Source organism: Neovison vison, chromosome 11 (assembly GCF_020171115.1).
Source record: "Neovison vison isolate M4711 chromosome 11, ASM_NN_V1, whole genome shotgun sequence".
In the NCBI taxonomy this organism is placed as follows: Eukaryota; Metazoa; Chordata; class Mammalia; order Carnivora; family Mustelidae; genus Neogale; species Neogale vison.
In genome coordinates this window covers 105298638-105321633 of record NC_058101.1, presented here as the reverse complement: position 1 = coordinate 105321633, position 22996 = coordinate 105298638, and the positions used below count along the sequence as shown (strand labels likewise).

Genomic DNA, 22996 nt, shown 5'->3' with positions numbered 1-22996 from the left:
AATACTACATATTTTTGTGTCAAAACACATAAATGACAACTTATCATAGATAAACATACTTTCTCTTAGAATTATGAAATCTTCATAATTCAATAAGTCCTGAAAAAGGAAAGGCAAGGTGGGTGGGGGGATGGGGTGACAGAGTGAAGGGCATTAAGGAGGGCACACGATGTAATGAGCTCCGGGGGTTACATGCAACTGATGAATCACTGAACTCTACCTCTGAAACTAATGATATACTACCTGCTAATTAACTAAATTTAAATTAAAAAAACAAAAATAAATAAAAAAGAAGAAAAAAGTAAAGGCAAATTCTTGTAGAATGTAAGGGATTTATGAAAATAGCATCTTTTTAAAGTAATATTTTCTGAATGCTTGATTCAGTTCTAACTAGTTTTAGATTCAGACTAGTGTTGACATTCCTATTGTAGGTCAGTATCATCCAGAAATATTATGTGAGTCATTGAAAATTTCCTACTGGCTGCATTAAAAAAATAGAACTAATTTTAAAAATATATTTGAACCTAATATGTCCAAAATATTACCACTTATTCATGTAATCAATATAAAAAACTAAATAGTTTACATTCTCTTTTTTTCATGTATTTAAGTCAGTTCAGACTGGCCACACTTCAAGTACTCAATCGTCACATGTGGTTAGTGGCTATCAACTGTTCTGCAAAATTTTAGACATTTGTGTTGGCTAAAATTTAAAATAACTCCATCTTTTATCTTTTTCTTCTTGTTTCTAACTTCTGTGCAATAAAATCACATTGACCAATAAGGAAGAACTAAAAAATTACTCTCTTATTTTAGAAAATAAAAATCTAGAAAGAAAACTTATCTCACTTCTCACTTAAAATAGTACTTTAAGTACTAGTTCTCATTAATCTAAATCTAAAGATGAACTTTTGTAAGGCCTGGACAACAATGTCTGAATGAGGTATTATTTAGGATGCTAAGCATAAAGAGAAAATATATGATATGATTAAAAGTTAGTTGGTGGCTATATAAAAAAAATTGCAGATTTCAACTGTAATGTTCAGCAGATTAAACAAAAATATTTAATTCCTTAAGACAAAAACCTCCAAGCTGTTAAAATTCTAAAATTAAGCAAGTTAAATCAGGTAGAGGGTTGGAATTTCCTTTGTTCCCTGAGCTTGATGATACTTGACTTTGTTTACCCCTCCTTGTAAAAATTATTATTTAAACATACTGTATTCCTATATGCCCATTTGAAAATGATATAGGGCTCTCGTGATTTATAAGATCATTAGGGCAAACCAGGGCAATTACCACATGTCCCAAGGCCATAATTTGATTTTTTACTTCTTTTGGTTAAGCTTTTCCCCAAAATGGTTTGGGAATATATTTTACTGCATACACAGACTTGTATTTTTAGTTTAAAATAGAATAGAACTACCTTTCAAAAGAGTAAGTTTATATTACTTAATATTTTAGGTTACCATATAGAACCTAGAATTTTAGTTGTGTCCAAGTGACGATGAAAAGAATAGGATTATTTTCCCCCTTGACTGTGGATAAAGGGAAAAAAAAAAATCAGGATGTGAGTCAAGTCATATACTCTATGAGCTTCAGTTTTTATTATTAATTGACTATATAAATGATGTAAAAAACTTAGAGAAATTATTGCTATACTTATGCCCAAAGTTAATTTTATGACATATTATTTATAATAAGTAAGATACAATTAGATGAAATTTGGAGTTAGAAAGGGCCTTGGCAAGCACCTGGTTCAATCTCCAGGGTGGAGAGAAAAAGGAAGTAAGTCCTGAGAGATTCTGGGACTCGCTCAAGGCATTGTATCCTACTCAGAAGCAAGTTTGGCTCCAGAGACCATGCTCTTAACCATGACACTAGACCACCCTCTTCCTTGAAAAACCCCATTTTTATTGACTGAAGTCTATGGGTCAATATACAACATTTTGTATTTTGTTAACATGCAAATTTTAAAATAAGTTAAATGAAACTCTGTGGAGAACATACAGACTTTGCATCTTAGGATACATACTCATGAAATGCAGGATTAACTTTATTTTATTTTTTTAAAAGATTATTTATTTATTCATTTGTCAGAGAGAGCAGGAGCACAGAGAGCTGCAGGCAGAACAGGCAGAGTGAGAAGCAGGCTCCCTGCTGAGCAAGGGGCCCTGATGTGGGACTCGATCCCAGGACTCTGGGATCATGACCTGAGCCGAAGGCAGATCCTTAACCAACTGAGCCACCCAGGCATCCCAGGATTAACTTTAATTTGTAGGTAGAATGGAAATAATACTTTTGGCACTGAATTCTTTTTTCCTTATTTAAAAAAAAAAAGAGGGTAAGAAATGAAACAATACCAAGGTAAAAACATTGTGGCCCTTTGGGCTATCCTCACAGAAATCTCAGAAGTAGCTGCAAATTAACTCATATTTTAACTACACCAGAACATTGGCTCTTATTTTGAGGGGTAGGGGGAGTCAAAGATTGCTTCATCATCTGATAATGGCTATAAATTTTTGTTCCAGAATAATGAATAAACATTTAAAAATTCTGCAGAGTAATTTTATAATGTCTGTGAGCTCTAGGTTAAGGACAATCTGCTCTTAAGAAATCTCTTGAATTTCTTGGGCAATTTCTAAGTGTCCGAAGTCTGAGTGTTTCTGGATTAGGTTCTCTTAACATGTAGCTTAATATTATATATTTAGAAAATTTAAGTGATCTGTTTCATTTCTAAAAATTTCATTACTAGTATTTAGTATTAGTTACACTAATTTTCATAACTCTCTGATATGGAAAAAGACATGATCAAAATCAGCTTTATCAGCTATTCTAATAATGTTCTAAATATTTGGGAATATACTTTTAAAGAAAATGAAATCCATTAACACACAGTATCCATGCATAAAACATTCAGCCAGATAGTAAAATTCATATTGGTCTCAGCAGGAAATGGTTATATTCTAGACAGTATTTCTGGTGTGCTCAACACATTAATGTTTGAACAAAATAATTCACATGTGAAACAAACGATTTAAATATTTAGAAAATAATATAAATGAATTACTTCTTAAATTCTCTATATTGTGTGTACACATAGGAAATGTTGGATTTTCCATACATCACGCATAGAAATAAATATCTTTAAGAGAATGATACCTCTTTTAAAAGTGTTTTAGTTTCATGTTTCCGTATCTCTTACCTCCTGATCTTTCTCTGCTTTTCTTTCAAGGGCCTCAAATTCATCCAAATCATTCTTTTCTTTTAATTTCAATTCCATTTCTTCATTTTCTCGTCTTAGTTGTTCGTAGTCTAATACCAGATTATCATAGTTGGCACGAAGTGAATTCAGCTCACTTTCTAAGTTTTCCTGTTGTAACCAAAACCAGACTTAACTATAACACCTAACTTTAACCATAACACCTAATTTTAACTAATACAATGGTTAAGTCATGATAATAATAATTCCCAAGAATCACTGCAATTTTATTCTAAAACTAAAATGAAATTTTCTTAACAAATACATTTATAAAACTATACTGTACTTCTTTGGACATTAGTAGTCTAGAAAGTCAATATGGACTCTATATACCTACTAAAGTATTCACTGTAGTATTCCCTAAAATTTTGGTGAAACCACATATAATACATTTACTTTTATTTTTCAGTATGATTTAGCAATATTACCCCCTCCCTGCTGTGTCATTCTACTATATACCTGAGAATTTTGACACTTTATAAAACCCTTAGGGGATTGTCTAAAGAAAAAGAGAAACTAAAAAAAAATCATAAATACCAAGATCTGCTGGGAAAGAACTAGATGCAAAGGTTTACTTATTACCATACACCTGCATTACAAAATTTTTAGTTCCCTTCTACATGCCAGTTATCAGCTAGGAGTGTAACGAGCGATTAGAACCAAAACTGTTACTGAAATTAAGTCAGAGCTAGCAATGTGGTGCTACAACAATGTAAACATCAACAAAAAGTGAATTTTAAAGAGTAAGAGGATAATGTTTTATAAAATACATTTAAGATACCTGACTTAGTAGCTTTGTTGCCGGATTCCACTCTGTCTCATTTAATGTATCAAAAGTATTACTGAAAATATCAGACTCTGAGCAGAAAGCTAGAATTGGGAGAAAAAGAAATTTATCCATAGATTCTTAAAAGTCAAAGACTAAAAAAAACATCAGATCAGGGGTAATACTAAGCTCTAGTTAGCTAATGTGCTCACAATATGAATGCCAAGAATACATTAACATATATGATCATTTATATTATTATATGAATTAAGATCCCTGGTTAGAATTAGCAATAAAATATTTGATCCTTGACATAATATAGGTAACAGGGACAAATACTAACTCTGAGATTTGATCCCTATAAATAGATTTTAAAATGCCCTTTAAAAATACTGCTGATGTTGGAGACATTATTTTGAAACACGCCTGTGTAATGCTACTCTTTCAAGATTAAACAAAGTTTAAGGCAGATGTTATATGGATACTAATTTAATTGGATAATGATTAGAACCAACAGCAAAATGTCTCACATTTCAACTAAACTGTATCATTCTTAAGAGTGTGAAAATAATATAAAATATTCACTTTCTTGAAATCACTATTATTTATCATTATCTCCATTGTAATTGCATCTAAAATGCATACATTTATTAAATGTGTTTATCACATTAACTGAGTTATAAATAATGTAGTTCTTTAAAGGGATGCTTCTGTAATTAAAAACAGCTGAAAAAGCACTCACATTCATCAATTTCCCCCACTACGTTTATAGCCGCCTTACGTGTTTTTGTTACATTTGTTGACATATTAAATTCATTTATATAATTTGAGTCTTTCATTTTGTTAATTTTACCAAGGCACCAAGTGACTCTTCTTTTTCTTTTAGCCTAAAGAGGAAAAAAAATCAAAATTACCTCACACAGATCTGGGCTCAAATATCATGAAATGAGGGAATTAGTTTACATTTTTTGGAAACCATGGACTTGGTAGAATTCTTTTTAAGCCTACTTTAATAACATACCAGTCTAAGGATGTCCTAAGAAAACAAATTTTAAAATCAGTTTTTTACCCCATAAAATATTTGATGAAACTATTATATAAAATTCATGTTTTATTTGAAAGTTTCCCTACAAACTTTTCTGGGAATTAATGGAAAGGAACAGGCTTACAACTTTCCAAATAATCCAGTGTTCTATAGCAGTGAAGCTGCTGCCACCATACCACAGCTACCAAAAGCACTTTGGGGTGGCCAGCTCTAACTGGAAAGGGACAGACGGTCTATTGGAACTTCCTTCAGTGAGTCAATCTCCACACAGCCTTCACAATACCAGTTCTCTTCCAATTAAGTAAAACTAATACCTCCTTCAGCGCTCCTAACCTCATTGTTCCTTTCTCCCTGGGGTCCTTGCTCCCTGGGTTATCTATTCGTCTGTTATCTTCACCAACTCCCTCATAACAGCCTGATGAATGAATGCTCTAGTTGGTTTGCTTTTGTTGTTGTTGTTGTTTTTTAAAGATTTTATTTATTTGACAGAGAGAGGGAGAGAGATCACAAGTAGGCAGAGAGGCAGGCAGAGAGAGAGGGGGAAGCAGGCTCCCTGCTGAGCACAGCGCCTGATACTCCATCCCAGGACCCTCAGATCATGACCTGAGCCGAAGGTAGAGATTTAATCCACTGAGCTGTTTTATGACTTCATAAAATCCACTGAGATGTTTTATGACTCCAGGCACCACTGCTTTTGGTTTTTAAAAAACAAACTCTTCACTCCTTACTTCTCTCTGGCTAGAAGTTTCTTCTTGATTCTCTTTTGTGCTCTTTCTTCATCATCTGTCTACTCCTTCCGTATCCTTTCAGGAACACCTGTCTCCTGGTGCTAATCCCACCCAGCTAGCTGTCCTCACCATTCCTCACCACTCATTTGGCTTTGCTGGTTTCTCCTCCTCTCCTTGTGTTTTTCCATATTGCACAGCTACCATTCTTCTCCTGAGCCTCTGTGAAATATAAGTACTACCTCCTCTTACCTGATCCTTCTAACTATCCTATTACTACATCCTTTTTATAGGTGAGCTGATCTATAAATGATTCTTTTTTTCTGAGATCAGTCCCCTCTACTATGCTCATGATCTCATCCCTTGGGGTCATCTCAACCCTCTGTAAGGTGGGTTTCACTCCTAGTTCGTAACTCAAATTGCTTTGTAAATGAGTTTTTGTTTCCAAATCCAAAAAATTTTTGTCTATATTTATCTTAATTAACATCTCAGCAAAATGGGACACCGCTGACCACTACCTCTCTGAAATATTCTCTTCCCTTAGTGACCACAATTCACCCGGTTTCCTTCTTAACTCTAGAGCAAATCCTGGCTTCCTTCGGGATTCTTCTACCTTTATCTAAAAGTTGTTCTGGGGTATGATCTTCTTTTCATTCCTAACATGCTCTCAGAACAAGCCCATTCATTCCCACGACTTGACTTAGATCTGCATTAGCTAATGTCCAAATTGATATCTCTACCTCACATCTTTCATTGTCTGAAACCTTAAACTGGAGATGTCCCAAATAAAACCCTGAGAGATGCACTGCTCTTCATTCCGTGTTCCTTAACAATGACTCCTGCTACCAGCTACCCAGCAATGTTTGCAAATCATTCTGGATACCGTTCTTTCTCTCTCTGCCCCGTACATGTAAATAATCACGAAGTCCTGTTGAGTCTACCTCTCACATAGGTCTCCAATTTACCCATTTTTTTCCATCTCCAGAGTCACAGACCTTGTAGAGCCCCAACCAATCTGATGCACATAAACTGCCATACCTTTCTGAAATACAACTGTGATCCTGTTACCTACAAGATGTTTCCTTGCCCTTAGCATAATACAATGTTCAAATCCTCAAATCCTAGGATTTAAAATGCTCCTGCCACCAAAACATTTTAAGTCTAAGGGATACATTATGTTGTTTTTATGACTCCAAGCTTTTTTACATGTGGATCTCTTCCTGAAATATTCTTCCCTGTACGTTCCACTGGGCTGCTTCTTATTCAACACTCAGTCAACAAATAGCTCTTGGAATGTCTTTTTTACACCTAGTATGGTGACTTGAATATAATGTTTATTAATACTATTAATAATTATCTTTAGACCATTCACTTATTGAGGATTTGGAAAATGTAGTGTTGAGCACACTCTATGTATTATTTCACCTAATTCTCGTAACAATCCTAGGAGTTGGGAATCAAGCTATCTCATAGATGAGGAAACTGTAGCAAAGTGGATTTAAGAAATTGCCTAAGGTAAAGAATTAGGAATTGACAGCACCAGGATTCAAATCCAGGCAATCAAGCTCCAGAGGCCATCCTTCTTTTTTTTTTTTTTTAAAGATTTTATTTATTTATTTGACAGAGATCACAAGTAGGCAGAGTCGCAGGCAGAGAGAGAGAGAGGAAGGGAAGCAGGCTCCCTCCCGAGCAGAGAGCCCGATGTGGGACTCGATCCCAGGATCCCGGGATCATGACCTGAGCCGAAGGCAGAGGCTTTAACCCACTGAGCCACCCAGGTGCCCCCAGAGGCCATCCTTTTAATCACGATACCATCAGTCAAAATATGCCTCCTGGGCTGAAAATACCCCCAGCTCTAGTAAAAACAAAAAGTACATATATTAGAAGTCAGAATTGTGATCACTATGTTGATCTATATTCTAGATCAATTTTCTTGAGATTAATATTTCTATTTCTTTAAATAGAAAATATTATCATTCAACCTAGATAGGGATGGTTCTTAATCACCTGATCAACTTCATTAGAATTTCTTAAGAAGCATATTTATATAGATTCCTTGTCAGAATTTCAGACTTCTTGAATTAGGATCTCTAGATCCTAAGGGATTAGAAATCAGTATATTTAATGAACTTCTTAGGTTTTGCTGGTGTGAGGCGAACGTGATAACCACTACACTACGGAAACTAGGTTTTGCTGGTGAATAGGCTAACACACAAAATGTTCTGGGTTTTCTGAATATTCTATATCAAAGGATAAGAAATGTGTAACTATGTAATAAAAATACAGGAATACCAATCCTAGCCTTTGTTAACAAGTCTGAGTTGTCATCTTTTAAGTTTTACCTTTAACTCCTGTTGTGATGTGAGGGAAGAAGAGGTTACCAGCATCCGTGTTAAGTTCTGAATTTTCTCAATCTGTACTTTTTGAAGCAAATCTTTTTCTTCTAGAAGTTGGGCCAACTGGTCTTTTTCCATTGCCTGGGCCCGAGTCTCTAAAGAAACCTATAGAATGTAATATTAAGTTATGTTAATAATAAATGTAGTAGATTTTAAAATCTTGAAAGTAACTTAAAAGAATAGAATATTAAATTTGTATGTGGGAGCTCTTGGGTTGCACTGTCAGTTAAGTGTCTGACTCTTAATTTGAGTTAAGATCATGATCTCAGTGTTTTAAGATCGAGCCCTGCATTGGGCTTTATTGAAATGAGATATACCCTACCTACAAAATACTACTACTATGGCAGTTACTATAATCAGTAATTTCTCAAACCTATAATAAAGTAAAATACACATTTCTTCCTGTGTATTCTAGATACTATATATATTTTGCTATAATCTTGCTATATTTAAATATATATATATATATATATATATACCTTGCTATAATCATAGCAAGGCTGTTAAAGCCATTCTATTAACTGCCTATAAATATATAAATAATAGGCAGAAAAGTCATAAAAGCAGAGACTTAAACACCTATGGTAAAAGAGCAGATGTTTTCATAAGACTTCCATTTGATATTTTAGCTCATTCTATTTTACCTTTTTAAAATTTTAACTTATTTTAAAAAAGATAACTAAAATACAAGGTTTTTATGAAATATAAAACCCAATGGTTAAAACAAACAAATTACAATAACAACTGATTATGCTACTTTATTAGACTTTATCTTCAGGTCAGAATTCAAGATACTGTGAAAATACAAAAAATAAGGTTTTAAGTAACTATACATGGTCTTTCTTTTTAACCTGATTCCCTATGTATTTGTGACATTTTAGAAAGAATGTTTCTACTTGGCTCATTTGAAAATCTCAAATTTTGTCCTTTGGAAATGAAAAACAAAATCTAAAATAATTTCAAAAAACCTAAGTTTTTCAGTTTATAGTAAATTAAACCAAAATTTTTATGAGTTGATTTCTCTGTCCTTGAAAGATGTTTTAAATTGAGGTTACAGACCTTGGATACTGATGAATTAAGAATCTCTGGGGATGTGGGCAGATCTTAGTTCTCAATCTGTCCCTGATCTTTACTGAAATACATGGTTCATACATACCTCCTCTAACTGTTTCTTAAGATCCATTATTTCTTTTCTATATCTTTTCAGGAGAGCTTCATCACTTGATACCTCATTAACATAAGGAGTATTCTTCATATATTTGGCAGTGCTGGCAAACTGTGGAAAGATACAAGTGTTAAGTGTTCAATATAAAAAATTAATATAATTAATAATATTTAGGTTTCTTATAATTAAGTTTTATAAAGAAAGATCAATACTCTTCCTTGGTGGCTTAATACTTTTGAACATGGAGATTAGTCCATGTTCTTATAGCTTACCTTGGCTGCTAGTCCTCAGAAGAGTGAAGGAAATATCTTGAAGATGGATGGATGCCAACAGAGAGCCTACAAACACTGGCTTACTGGAATCCCAGCCACCCTTCAAGTCCAGCACAACTGCTCCCTCTATCCTGAAGCTTTGGTTCCACTTGAAATTATCTCTCCTTCCTCTGAACTTTAGTCTATTTATTAATAGTTAATTAACCCAAGGCAATCACATTGGAAGACAGGTCTCATCTTCCCTCTAAGGCTCTAAATTTTGATGCTATAAATTGTGAAGTCAGGGACTATACTTTCTAACTTTGTTTCTCTGACACTACCTTAATGCAATGCTCGATAACTATTTACAATAATATTTCTTAGCATGTGAACTGCAGAAGTAACTGTAAGTGGGTCCATGAAGGTGACCACTAAATAACACTGAATCCTTGATTGAGACAGCTGTTCTATTGACACTTCTCATCCACCCCCCCCCTTTTTTTAACAGAAAATGTAAGCCATAGGCTCAGAGCAAAGATAAGCAACAACCAGCTAGCAGGAGTTCAAGAATTACTTTGTTATAAATACACACACACACACACACACACACACGTGTTTTTTGGTTCACCTATTTGTTGAAAGTGATACTACTTTTTCATTTATTGGACTGACACAGTTTCCTTCTGTAATAAGTAGAAAAAGTGAGTTTTTTTTTTTTTTATAAAGAAGTGTTGGATGTGGCAAAAATTATGGAGCTGGGATATGAATGATTGAAATTTGGGAAAATAAAGGAATAGTATTTAGTAGGCAATATGTCAATTTTATTGCAGGAGGTATGTTATGTAATTAAAAAAATGCCTAATTTTAGTGCGTAATTTTTTCTGCTTAAACATGATTTTCGCCCATATTGAAATAAAAATCAAACTCACCTGTAGAGTAGAAAGGGTTTCATCAAAAGACACTGGAGTAATTGTGCAGATAATACGTGTCTTTGCATTTCCTCCCAAGGAATTCTGGAGAATTCGTGTTAATTTACTATCTCGATAATTTATGAAACCGCTTAGTGAGAAAGGGGTTTGGGAAAAAAAAATAGTACAATTTTTATACAACAAATGTGATTGGTTTTTAATGCAGAATCTTAAATTAGGTATAGTTTAAAAATTAATTCTTTATAGGTTACATGAGGCAGATCAAAACTACTAACTAAATTATATTTACGATAAAAAGTAAATTTAGTAGGTTACAGTCATATGTCTAAGAAGCTAGCCATACTCACAGAATCACAAAAGGTTTTTAATACAGGGAACATATCAGTACATTATTTGAGTGTTACTAAAGTACTATAATTTTCAACCTTAAGTACAATAGTTAAATGTACAATGGAATAAACTTACCCAACTTGTCCATCACTAAGTTTCTTGATCACTTGTCCCAAAATAAATAAACTTCTATTTATATTACAGCCTTCCTTGAGTCGCACACCTGCATTTATTAGGCAAATATGAAATCTAAAGTTAACCTCTGTATTAGATGATGAACTTGTTTATCAGTAAGTCACAAAAGAAATTAGAAATTAAAGGGTCAGATTGTAGTCTCTACTTTGGATTAGATCTGAGCCCACTTTTCTTTTCTTTTTTTTTTTTTAAGATTTTATTTACTTATTTGACAGAGAGAGATCACAACAAGTAGGCAGAGAGGCAGGCAGAGAGAGAGAGGGGAGAAAGCAGGCTCCCTGCCAAGCAGAGAGCCTGATGCGGGACTCGATCCCAGGACCCTGAGATCATGACCTGAGCCGAAGGCAGAGGCTTAACCCACTGAGCCACCCAGGTGCCCTGAGCCCACTTTTAATACCTCTAGTAAAAGGAGCTCTCTCCCTATTCCTCCAACCTATTAAGTAAACTAGAAATGTTATCACCTGAGAGAAAGAGCAAAAAGAAACAGATGGCTAAGAAAAAAAAGAATTAGAGGGAAGAAAAGTTCATTTCCTAAGAGAGCCTGTCTAACTCCTCAGTTCAAATCTGTTTTTTTTCCAAACCTCCAAATATAGGCAACTATAGACTAATCAAATTAATTCCTGTCAGCTCACCACCAACAAAATTCTAATTTTTAAATTAATGCTCACATGGCTCATATGTCCAAAAAATCCAAAAGGACACTGTAAAAGCTCTCTCCTACTCCTATGCTCCATCCAAACAGATCTATCCTCCTACCAGGAAACCACTTTTATTAGTCTACTCTTGTAGAGATTTTTACAAACACAAGTTCACATACATTTACTTCTTCCTTTTCTTTTTTATACAAATAGTAGCACATTACATAGGCTAACTTGTATTATTATTATTTTTTTAGCTTGGCAATATAGCCTATCAATAAACATTGGTGTTTTTCATTCTTTTTTATAGCATAAAATTCCACTGAATGGATGTATCAGAATTTATTCACTCAGCACCCTATTGAGGGACATGCAGGATTTCAATCTACCACATATGCAGAAAGTATTACAACAAATATTTTGGATACCTGCTATTTCACAGGAGCATGATTCAGCTACTGCTATTACACTACTGTAACATGCTAGCTTAAAACACAAGCATGTATTTCTTGTTCACAGAGGGCCATTAGATTAGTTTGGTCAATTAGTTGCAGGATCCACTGGTTTGGTGGATATAGGCCATGCTCAGATGAGCAGTCTCTGTGTCAGGCTATAGGAAATTGACATAGAAAGGTCTGACATCTTCATAATTATGAAACTTCCCATCTAAGTATGCTTTTCTATTTGTTTAAGTATTTGATTATGTCCTTTAGGTCTGTTTTAAAGTGTTCTTTATTTTGGTCTTGGGTAATTTTTGTTGAGTTTCTTCTTAGGTATTAGATCTCTTAAGTCATTATTGTAAATGGATGGAGTCTTTTTGTACACTAAATGTTCCAACTTGTTGTTTGTATTATGAGTTATTAATGTCTGTATATTAACTTTGTACTCCACCACCTTTCTGAATTTCCTTACTAATTATGAAAATCTAGATGGTTTTCATGGCACTCTCACAAGCTTTGCAGCTATGCAATCCTATCAACTGCATGGTTTTAGTTTTTTAACTGATACTACAGAAGCCCAAAATAGATAATTTGACAGATACAAAAGCTTTTAAATGGACTTAAAAAAAATTTTTTTTTTGAAATTTTTGAGAGAGAGAGAGAGAGAGAGAGAGAACATGAGAGGGGCAAGGGGAGGGAAAGAGAAAATCTCAAGCAGGTTCCATGCCCAGTGGGAGCCTAATATAGGGCTTGATGTCACAACCGTGAGATCATGACCTAAACTGAAATCTGAAATTGGACACCCAACTGATTGGGCCACATAGGCGCCCCCAGAAGCTGCTTTTTATGTTCAAGACTTTCATGACAAAATTACTAGATTTATTAGTTTCTAAAGTGTAAGTAGCATTTTTTTTTTTTAAATTCTGTAAAAGAACAAGATGACTCTGAGAACAACACGTTTATGAGCTTCTATTACCTTCAGCGCCTGTTTGAGCAGCTCTTTCACTGCCTGCAAGGTCAACCAAATTCTGTAAGATAGATGAAAGGTAGATAACTTGAATTAAGTCTAACTTGAACTAAAAAAACCCAACTACTGAAAAAACAAATTTTAACACACATCCTATTTGCATACCCCATCTAGATGCTTGTCTTTCATTGCACTAATTTGGCTTTCCCCTTTCTGAGTCAAATTCATCTGTATACCTTGTTCCTTCTTTATGATATATCCTCCATAATGCTCTCAGAATAGGTTCTCCATTTCACACACAAAGTTCAAAACCTTACCGGTGAATATGATTCTTCACAATCTGGCACTTGTGTTGCTCCAGCCTTAAATCTACCCATTACTCAGTCAGAATTCTAGCTGACCTACTCGCTATGCCTTAAATGCCTCATGTATTTCTATAATTCCAAGAGCTACCTTTCACCATTCCCTTTGTTTATTCAGTTCTAATGTTCTATTCTGTCCCTATTCTTTATTCAGGACCAAAGTTGATTTTTACCTCCTTAGTAAAACTTTGTCACCTTTACCCTTCCTCTCTCACACCTTGAATGAGTTGTTCTTTCAACAGCATACCCAGTGGTCTTTAAAGATACGACTTAATCTTTAGTACTTCCTGTGCCGAGTTAGTCATTTATGTCTATGACTACACTGCAGCATCTTTAAAAGCATGGGTCTCTTCTTCATTTCACAAATATTATTGCCAAAAAAGTGACTGCTTGTCATGTGTTAGGTGCAAGGGATATGGTAATGAACTAGACAATTAAGTTCTCTGTTCTCACAGAACTTTTATTCCACATGAGGCAGGGTGGGGAGAGGAGGACGTTCATGAGAAATGAGAAAAAGACAGATATAGAGATAATTTAAAAAGAGTGCTGGAAGAGGGAAGAGGAAAGTACAGAGCAGGTTTTTTTTGGACCAGGCGTTAGGGAAGGCCTTGCATTAAGCTAGGATCTGGAATGACAGAGAAGAGAGGGCCAGCCAAGCAAAGACCAAGGGAACCATACTCTATATAGAATGAATAGCTAGTACACTCAGTCATAAAGCAGTAATGAGCTGGGTGTATTCAAAAAATACAAGAGCAGCATGGTGAAGGAGAGATGGGACAATATAAGGGGTCAGACTGTGGAGGGTAGTGTAAGGAAGAGTAAGAACTCTGGATTTTCTAAATATGACAGGAAAGGGTTTAGTACGAGAGTGACAGACATCTCCTCATTTAACTTTCTGAAGGATTGCCTGTTGTCCCTGGGTGGAGGACTGGAGAGGGGCAAGAGTGGAAGGAGGGAGTCCAGTGAGGAGGCTGCTGCAGGAATCTCAGTGAGAGGCCTGGGTTAGGAAGGTGGTCATGGAGACGTAAGTGGTGGAGGAATATCTTCTTTATTCTTTGAATCTTGGAGCTGTACTATGTACAGAACATGATGAAGTTTCGGCAAATATTCTTAATGCATTAAAACAGAGTTAGAGATTTAAATTCTCTCTCTCTGTGGACACTTTCAGGGATGGACAGTAATGATGCAGTCAAATGCTCTACCACTGAGCTATACCCCCAAGGATGGACAGTAATTATGTACTCCTGATTTAATTATGTCCTATCTAGACACTACTTTCTCCAAAATGCTCAAAGTGTAATCTTTCTTGTATAGTGTCTATATTACAGAAGACCTAGAACCATAATAAAGGGGAAAATGGTGAGAAAGATAGCATAAATTAAGGAATAAAGATGGGAACCAGTATCACTGTTCAAAGACACCAGGAGGCCCAATGTATCCATAAGAGAGGAGCTCACGAGGAGTAGAAGGAAGTGAAGGTATGTTAGTTAAGAGTGGTGAAACAACATGGGCAGTACATAGTAATAGAAAAATTAAAAATCTGCAAACAGATTGCAGAAAGGAAAACCAGAGTCTTGAGGCCAGGTCTAGGAGAATGATACAGTAATTCAAGGGATGAGAGCCTAAATGAGTGTGACACCCATTGAAATATTGAATAAGAAACGTCAATACCTGGACAAAAGGGGAAGGCAGAAAAAGATGAGTCAGAGTTGACTTGGGTCTGACCTAGGTGACCAGGGTAACACTGGTACTACTAGAAAACAGGAATACTCATTACTATAGGAAGAAATTAATTTTGTTTTAGACACACTTAAGTTTGAAATAACAGTGGGACACACAATTATAATCATCTTTACAGTCATGAATTAGAACTTAGAAACTCTAGATAAAATAAATATTTGACTATCATCAACATAGCAATGATGTCTGAGGGCAAACAGAAGTAAGAAGGCCACAGCACAATACTCCTATGTTTTTGATAGGAGGGTAGGAAAAAGAAACCACAAAGGGAGTAAAGAAGGAATGGAGCTGAAAGAAGCTGGGTATTAAGAACTGAAAGAGCAAAACACACTAAAGTAAATAAGTAAGTAAGTAAGTAAGTAAATAAATAAATGCATGCATACCACCTCCAAAGAGCCTGAAAATGACTTTTTTGGGGAAGACTTCTTCTGAAGATGCTTAGAGTAAGTGGGAAGGTGAAAGGTGGACCATTATAGTACCATTTGATATAGCATCAAAAAAATATGGAAAAAGTTACCAAATGGATCAATGAGTATGTTAAGAGTATTAAAAACATTTATTAAGAGAAATGTTAAAATTGTAGTGAAGTATCACAGATTAGGTTTAGAAGACAAAACAAAAGTTAGGTTTTGTGTTATTGTTGCTGCTAAATCAAAGCAAGGCCATTAACTAAAATAAATTTTATGCTGTAAAGTAAGTAACTGAAGTGAACTAGAATTAGATATTTAATCAAGACTGATTTTTCAAATCTGAAAATGAAAAAAACACATTATAGATTTTTTTTTCCTGAAATTTTCAAATAGTATAGAATAATCCTAAGTCATTTCCCACATGCTAAAAAATTTAGACCTTGAAAACAGAGAATATTAGCAAGGAACGGAAGGAAGCACAGAAAAAGTGAGAGAAATAATATATTGCAGTAAGAAGGAAATGGAAGGTTTACTTGGTGCAAAAAAATAATGTTTCTATAATGTATATATTCACTATTCAACAAACAGGTATTGAATATAAACTATGTATAATGTATTAAGGCTATAAAGATGAATAAGATATCACTCTTTCCTTCAAGGAATTTATAGTCTAAAACACTACGTTTATAACATAAAACATTTTCTTATTATATTTAAGAATATACTTAAATGATGTGATTTACTGTTTAACAGTCCCAGCTAGGTTTTTGTTGATCTCATGAGTCTCAATTCTATTGGCTGAGACAAAACAACAACAACAACAACAAAACAGAACGGTTTCCAATCCTGTTCCAAGAAACCTCTTCCCACACTGTTCCAAGAACACTCTTAACTCTTAAATGAATATCGAAAATCTCCCCCCAACAACTCTGGTTAGGAAAAGTCCTTCCATCTAAATTTTAGGAAAGGCAGCCATAACATAACAGGAAGAAAGACCCTCTGAATTCTTCCTATGTTTTAGCTAGTAATCCCATGTTTACTGATGAGACTAGTTAAACTACCAATTTATAAAAGTTTTTGCCTGTTTGATTCAGTTAACAGTCCTTATGAAACCAAACATTCAGCAGCCAAATTAAATTATGCTTTGGCCCATACAGTACAGTACTGTGGTCCATCAGTACTTACCAAATGTGACACTTTGACGGATCCATCACAATTGGAAGGTTCCCCTTTCTCTCTACTTTCCAAAATCTAGAGAGAAAAGAAAGCTTGTAAAAAATTAGTGTACTTTTAATTGGAAAGGCCAAACAGAGAGTTACTTACCATCCTAAAAATGGTATGGGAGCGACTGCTTCTTTGATTCATTTTTGTAATTCCATAATGTCTGTTCTCTGTAAAAAGTAAGTCATATTTCAGCTGTGTACATTAAAATCCAAAGAAAAACATTAACTTCTATTTTTAAGAGTGAAAAGTGTGACTTGAAGCCTAAATACGTTTAACTGAATACTTTTTATAAGTGTTTTGGGGAAATACACTATAAAGTCTTACTTTCTCCTTTTGTGATCCACTTCAAAGCCATTTCTGATGTGTAAACAACTTCTTCTGTGAGATCAGCCACATACACATTCCTCTGAAAGAAGTTTAATTATGAAAAGAGTAGAGGAGAGAAGTCACTAAAAAGTGTACATCTCAAAAAGAAGTTGTCAACTATTATAGAATTCATTTGTGGAAGTTACTGGTGGAAAATGTATGAAAATAACAAGTAAACTTATGATATGTACGATTTATTTCCTATACCAAAGCACAGCAAATTCTAACCTGATACTTCCATCTTGTTCTTTTTTAAGGTACTTACACCAAAATATTACAGTTGCCAATGTTTAAAATTATACATATTGTTCATATGTTATCTTTATAAACACAAAAGAAAAAATAAAACATAAAACAGGAGATAGTTTAAAAAATATAGAAATTAAAGGTAAATGCTCAAGAATAATAATACCAATAAGCAACTATTTTTAGAGCTATTTCAATTCTGTAACTCACATTGAAGTCTTCCCGAATTATTAAAGGCTTCATTTTCTGAGTGTCACAGAGTAAGTCTGTAATGGTTTCGTTGTATATCTCCATGTAAGATACACGTAAGAGAAACTCCCTGTCAGGAAACTAGAGGGAAAAATAAATGTATAAAAACATCAGAGACCATCCATTTATAAAAACCTAATATTGAATACTTATGTGCTAGCATTAAATATTAAAATATTCTCAGAAATTATCTTTGTGAAGCAAACAAGAAATGAAACCTCATATGGTTTAATATTGATGATAAACACAAAAATATAAAAATATGTTTCAGAAATAATGAAAAGTATAGTATCAAATAATTAGGGGAATGCCCAGTCCAACTCTCTAAACTCAAAATAAAACCCCACCAACAGATACTCAAATAAGGACATTAAAACAGTAACGAAAAAATAAACCTAAAACCAACTTTTAGTTAGGTTGCGTATTCTGGCCTTTTTCCTACCTCTACTTTTCTCTACTCCTTAATAATCACTGGTAGGTAAACAAACAAGTAAGGAGGAACTAACCATTCTGGTAAGATTTTCTTGTTCCTCAACACCCACTTTTTGGTGTGATTAGCATTGTTTCAGGATTTAAGTGAATGACTGAAAGGCCTTTAGGCTCCACAAAGTAAGTTTGTGGGGAAAAAAGTGAATCTATGTTATGCCTTCTTTACCCATGGCTAATGAAGAGACAACTATAAATCTACTTCCTTTCGTCATTACGAGAGACTATTAATACTTTTACCTATATGTAACAGAAATTTAGCTAAGGTATTTACCTTTTTAATTTTTTGGAAAATGTCATGAATTGCTCTGGGTATTACTCCCAAATAATCTTCTGAACCCATCATGGTATATGTTTTTCCTGAAGCAGTCTGACCATAGGCAAATATGGTACCTGTAAAAACAAAACACACACACATGCAAAGATTAAAAATGAATCTATGGGGTGTAAAACAATTAATACTTGAATAGAGAACTGATACTAAGATATTTCTACAGTGAATACAAACCATTATAGCCTTGTATGGCAGAATCTATGATTGGTACTGCTATTTCTTCATACACATTTTTAGTAGTTTCATTACTGTGAAAGACACGATCTAAAAAAAAAAAATACACATACACACTGAGGTTAAATCAAACAAATCAACTTTGTTTTCTTAGTGGTTGTCCAAAGAAATAAGATCATCAGGCTATGGTAAGATAAAATATTTAGGACACAATATCCTCTTCATCTTACTGGTCCTTTGAAAATATACTTCTCTATAATGTAAGATGTGTTGGTCCTCACAAAGAAAAAATACACATCAGACTTCTCAGCATTTTCAAGAGACAGTAGGACATAGTGGCTGAGTTCAGGAGTATAGAATCAGACTTTTTGCAAATCTGGTTCTACCACTTATAAGCTGTGTGACTTTGGGCAAGGTGCTTGATGTCTCTGTGCCTCACTTACCTAATCTGCAAAATGGATATGTGTTCTCTTCCTCAGAATTATTATGAATATATGGTTAATACTTATGAAATGTGAACTATTACTATGCTTTGATAAATTTTAAAGTTTATAACATATTTGACAAGAAGGTCTACCTCAAACTAAACTGAGAAATGCACACATATGGAGGAGGCCTGAGAAAAGCTGAAAGGTTACAGGGAATGACTAGTTGGCTGGCTGCTAAAGGAGGCTGGGTTTACAGTGCATTCGTGCAGATGAGTTCACTAGTTTAATATGTGGTTCTCTGGTTTTGTTAGCATAATTAGCACATTAAAAATGGCCTACTCTTTCGATGCTGGTCTCATATTAAAAATCTCACAAGAAATGGATTTGTAAATCAGGAAGGAAATGTATCCATCTCTAACAAGAAAGTCAATGGTCAGACTGCTTACATTCTGACTACACATCTGCCATTTTGGCAGAACAAAATGGAAAACCAAAGTACCATCTGAAGGCAGCTTAGGGGTTATGATTTCAGAGCAAGGAGAATGGTAGGATGATTCAAATCTTAATGCCATTTGCTTTAGATGGGTGGATAACTCTAAATCCTCTATGGACATACACAGCTACTGAGAACTTATAGTACATGTGTCTGAATGCTTGTGTATCCCTCACTCTTGGTTTTTTAATCTCTGGGATATATTGTTTTACCTTTTTAAAAATTATATTAATGTTCTGAAACAGTCCTTTAACCAGAAATTGTTTTCTCTTCCATAGATCTTTGCTCCAAATCCTTTTTTGAAAAAAAATTTTATTTATTTATTTATTTAACAGACAGAGATCACAAGTAGGTGGAGAGGCAGGCAGAGAGAGAGAGGGGGAAGCAGACTCCCTGCTCAGCAGAGAGCCCGATGCGGGGCTCGATCCCAGGACCCCGGGACCACGACCCAAGCCGAAGGCAGAGCTCAACCCACTGAGCCACCCAGGCGCCCCACTCCAAAACCTTTTATGATGGCTTTCTAATTTAATGTTAGTTCAACAACCTAACCATTCTTACTCCTTAAGTTGTTGAGAAGACCTCAATGTTGTTCTAAGGTGTCTAAGTGGCAGCATGTTAGTGTGGCTGGATTTAGAGGCTGACTCTTCCATTTGCTTGCTGTGTGACTCCAGGCCTATCTCAGTTCCTTACTGAAACAGAAAGGTACCTATAATATAAACTTGTTAGAAGGATTGAGTTAATCTGTATGACACGCTTAGAACTGGGTCTGACACACTGTCACCAATGCATCTATATTAAATCAATACGCAAATCAGCCTTGTCAACCTTCGGAATCTCCACGTCCCTCTGACTTAGCTAGGTCTCACTTATCCTGCAGGTCCCAGTATCAGTGGTACCCTTTTAAACACCCTTTTACACTAGTTAGAGTAAACTCTCCCAAAGCTTATGTCAACACATGTATAATTACTCATTTAAAGTCTTTCTCACCATATAATAAGTTCCACAAAGGCCAGGGTAGGTCTCTGCTGTATTCCAACAGAAAATGAAGGACTATCTTTACTATTTATTCTTTAAAGAATTTTCTCAAAAATAACTGTGGGAAATATATACTAAATTGAAAGATCATAAACATGAATTGACATTAAGCAACATACTTTAGGGTTTATGGGGTTTTAGTCCACAAAAAAACTAGTGAAAAAAGGAAAGAATGTTAGTTTCAACCATAAGGCACTATGACTATAACTTCATTTTAAATATCAGTTTATTATCTTACTTATCATACATGATGGATGAACAATTTTTTAGTTTCTACTGAAGCAGTTTATATAAGACTTAGTCTGATCTTTAATGACAAATCCACTATCACTGATAAGCCTTTTAACTCCTAATAGGAAAAGGATAACAGATTAACTTTTGATGCTATGATAAGCCTACCAAAATTGAAGGATTTACTGCCATCAACTTGATAAATAGCATTATTGTCAGTTTTCCAGTAAACTTGGGTATCTCCTCCAAGAGCTTCTTCTCTGAAACAATAAAAACACTGCATTTTAGTATAACTGATCATAGAAGTCATGTTATATGACAGATAAGTTAAAAGATTCCATCTTCTGAAGAATACTTTAAAAGACAGTATTGACTTATACTATATATGAGAAATATGGAAAATCCACCTTTGAGGGGTCTACACTTTTAAGTGGGGGCCAGTGACCTCCTGCCTTCTCATGGAGATTTCCTTGTCAAGTTCTTCATTTCCACCCTCCTACCCGGTACTGGTTGGTAAAAAGATACACTCAAAGTGCAACTCTGATTATGTCCCTCTTGCTCAAAACTTCAAAAAGACCATCTAAATATTTTAATATGGCACACTAGACTTGGATCATGTTTATTTCTCTCTTTAATGTTATCTTGCTCTAAATTCTGATATATACCTAACTCCATACAGCTACCTGAAGGTCCCCATTGAAATAAGAAATGCAGCCCTTCTGTGTCTGGAATACCCTGACTAACCTTTCCATTAAGTTATTTAACTATTCTTTAATTCATGAAGTGTCTGGATTTTCCTGACACTCCCTGTCACTAGTGTCATCTTAGAGGGATTAATGACTCCTCTAGCAAACACTCTCCACCTATCATAACACTTGTTTACCATGTATTGTAATGGTTTCTTTATGTAACTGTCTCCTAATGCATTAGATAAGAAGCCCTTTAAAAAGAGGAAATTCCTCATTTTGATATTGTCATTTATTAAATGCCTTGTGATATTTAACACATATTTTTCAAACACAAAGTATGTTAGTATTCTGGGGTAAGGGCCGGAGACTAGAGAAGCAAAGACTTCATTTCTTCCCCTTTCTGCTTTTTCTCTATAGCATTTATTACTCCCGTAACATGAATGTCAACTTAACATTCTATATTTTTTACTTCATTTCCTGTCTGCCCTCCTAGAATGTGGATCCACAGGGGCAATGATGGTAGTGTCTGTTTAATAGTGCACAATGAATTTAAAAAAAAAAAAAAAAAGGATTGATAAATTTCAACCATTCAACGTTCCGGACGTTGAATGAATGAAGTCTTGAGTGCCTAGGAATACAGTGCAATAAGATAGACTAGTCTTTGCTCTCAAGGAATACACAGCGAAGAGGGAGAGAGTTAGGTGCAAAATGACCAACGGTGATGAGTGCCTGTAAGAATTACCCGATACGACTTCCTTTAAGGAATGGGGTGGGGTGTGGTAAGGAGGCTCAGATGGAGAAGGTGCGGCGCCAGCGGTAGGGTCTTTAACGTTGGCCAGCCCGAGTTACACGTTTAAGAGACTCCTACAGATGGAAAGTACCTTCCAGATCCTTCGATCCTTCTCCGTCACTTACAGAGAGGGACACCAAGCCGGTAAGGGGCCGAGATCCCAAGCCGCGGAACCGGGAAGGAGCAGCGAGAACTCTCCGGCTCAGGCCCACACCGGAGGCCCCAGCGGGATCCCGGTCTGGGTGTGGCCTACGTACCTGTTGTTGAGAGGCCGGACCCGCACGCAGACCGCCACAGCCCCTTCCTCCGCCATCCTGCTCAGTTAGTCCCCGGAGAACTGGCCCAGACGCTCTACCTTCTGGGTTTCGGAGAGCACGGGTCGCCCCGCCTTTAAGTTTAAAATTTCCCAAACGCTGCGTCTGATTGAGCCGCGGCCTCATGACGTCACGGATTGTTCCACAGAGCCCAGCGCGGGGGGACGCGAGGCCGGCGGCGCGTCCACGGATAAAGAGTGGGGGGGGGGTTTAAAGGATGTGGAGGAGACAGGGTAGGAAGTCGCGGAGCCTGGCTGAGGAAAGCAGGAGGTGAGCGGCTCTTCTGGCTAAAGCTGGGACAGCTATTATCCGCTAAAAG

At 35.4% G+C, this 22996-nt stretch overlaps 1 protein-coding gene across 4 annotated transcripts in view; it reads right to left on the bottom strand.

Moving 5' to 3' along the window:
- CENPE (centromere protein E) overlaps nt 1-22717 on the bottom strand; it is a 77575-nt gene extending 54858 nt beyond the window's left edge. For all 4 annotated transcript variants that reach the window (XM_044224375.1, XM_044224372.1, XM_044224374.1 and 1 more), the window contains exons 1-16: nt 22621-22717; nt 21053-21144; nt 18698-18787; nt 18464-18582; nt 17665-17784; nt 17167-17248; nt 16942-17009; nt 16804-16869; nt 13116-13167; nt 11002-11089; nt 10537-10666; nt 9348-9467; nt 8138-8296; nt 4768-4912; nt 4041-4129; nt 3203-3370 (exon numbers count right to left, since the gene is read on the bottom strand). In XM_044224375.1, the coding sequence (XP_044080310.1) occupies nt 3203-3370; nt 4041-4129; nt 4768-4912; nt 8138-8296; nt 9348-9467; nt 10537-10666; nt 11002-11089; nt 13116-13167; nt 16804-16869; nt 16942-17009; nt 17167-17248; nt 17665-17784; nt 18464-18582; nt 18698-18787; nt 21053-21144; nt 22621-22676 (1644 nt within the window). In that variant the 5' untranslated portion in view covers nt 22677-22717. The remainder of the gene's footprint in view (nt 1-3202; nt 3371-4040; nt 4130-4767; nt 4913-8137; nt 8297-9347; nt 9468-10536; nt 10667-11001; nt 11090-13115; nt 13168-16803; nt 16870-16941; nt 17010-17166; nt 17249-17664; nt 17785-18463; nt 18583-18697; nt 18788-21052; nt 21145-22620) is intronic.
- Between the last annotated feature and the right edge of the window lie 279 nt (nt 22718-22996).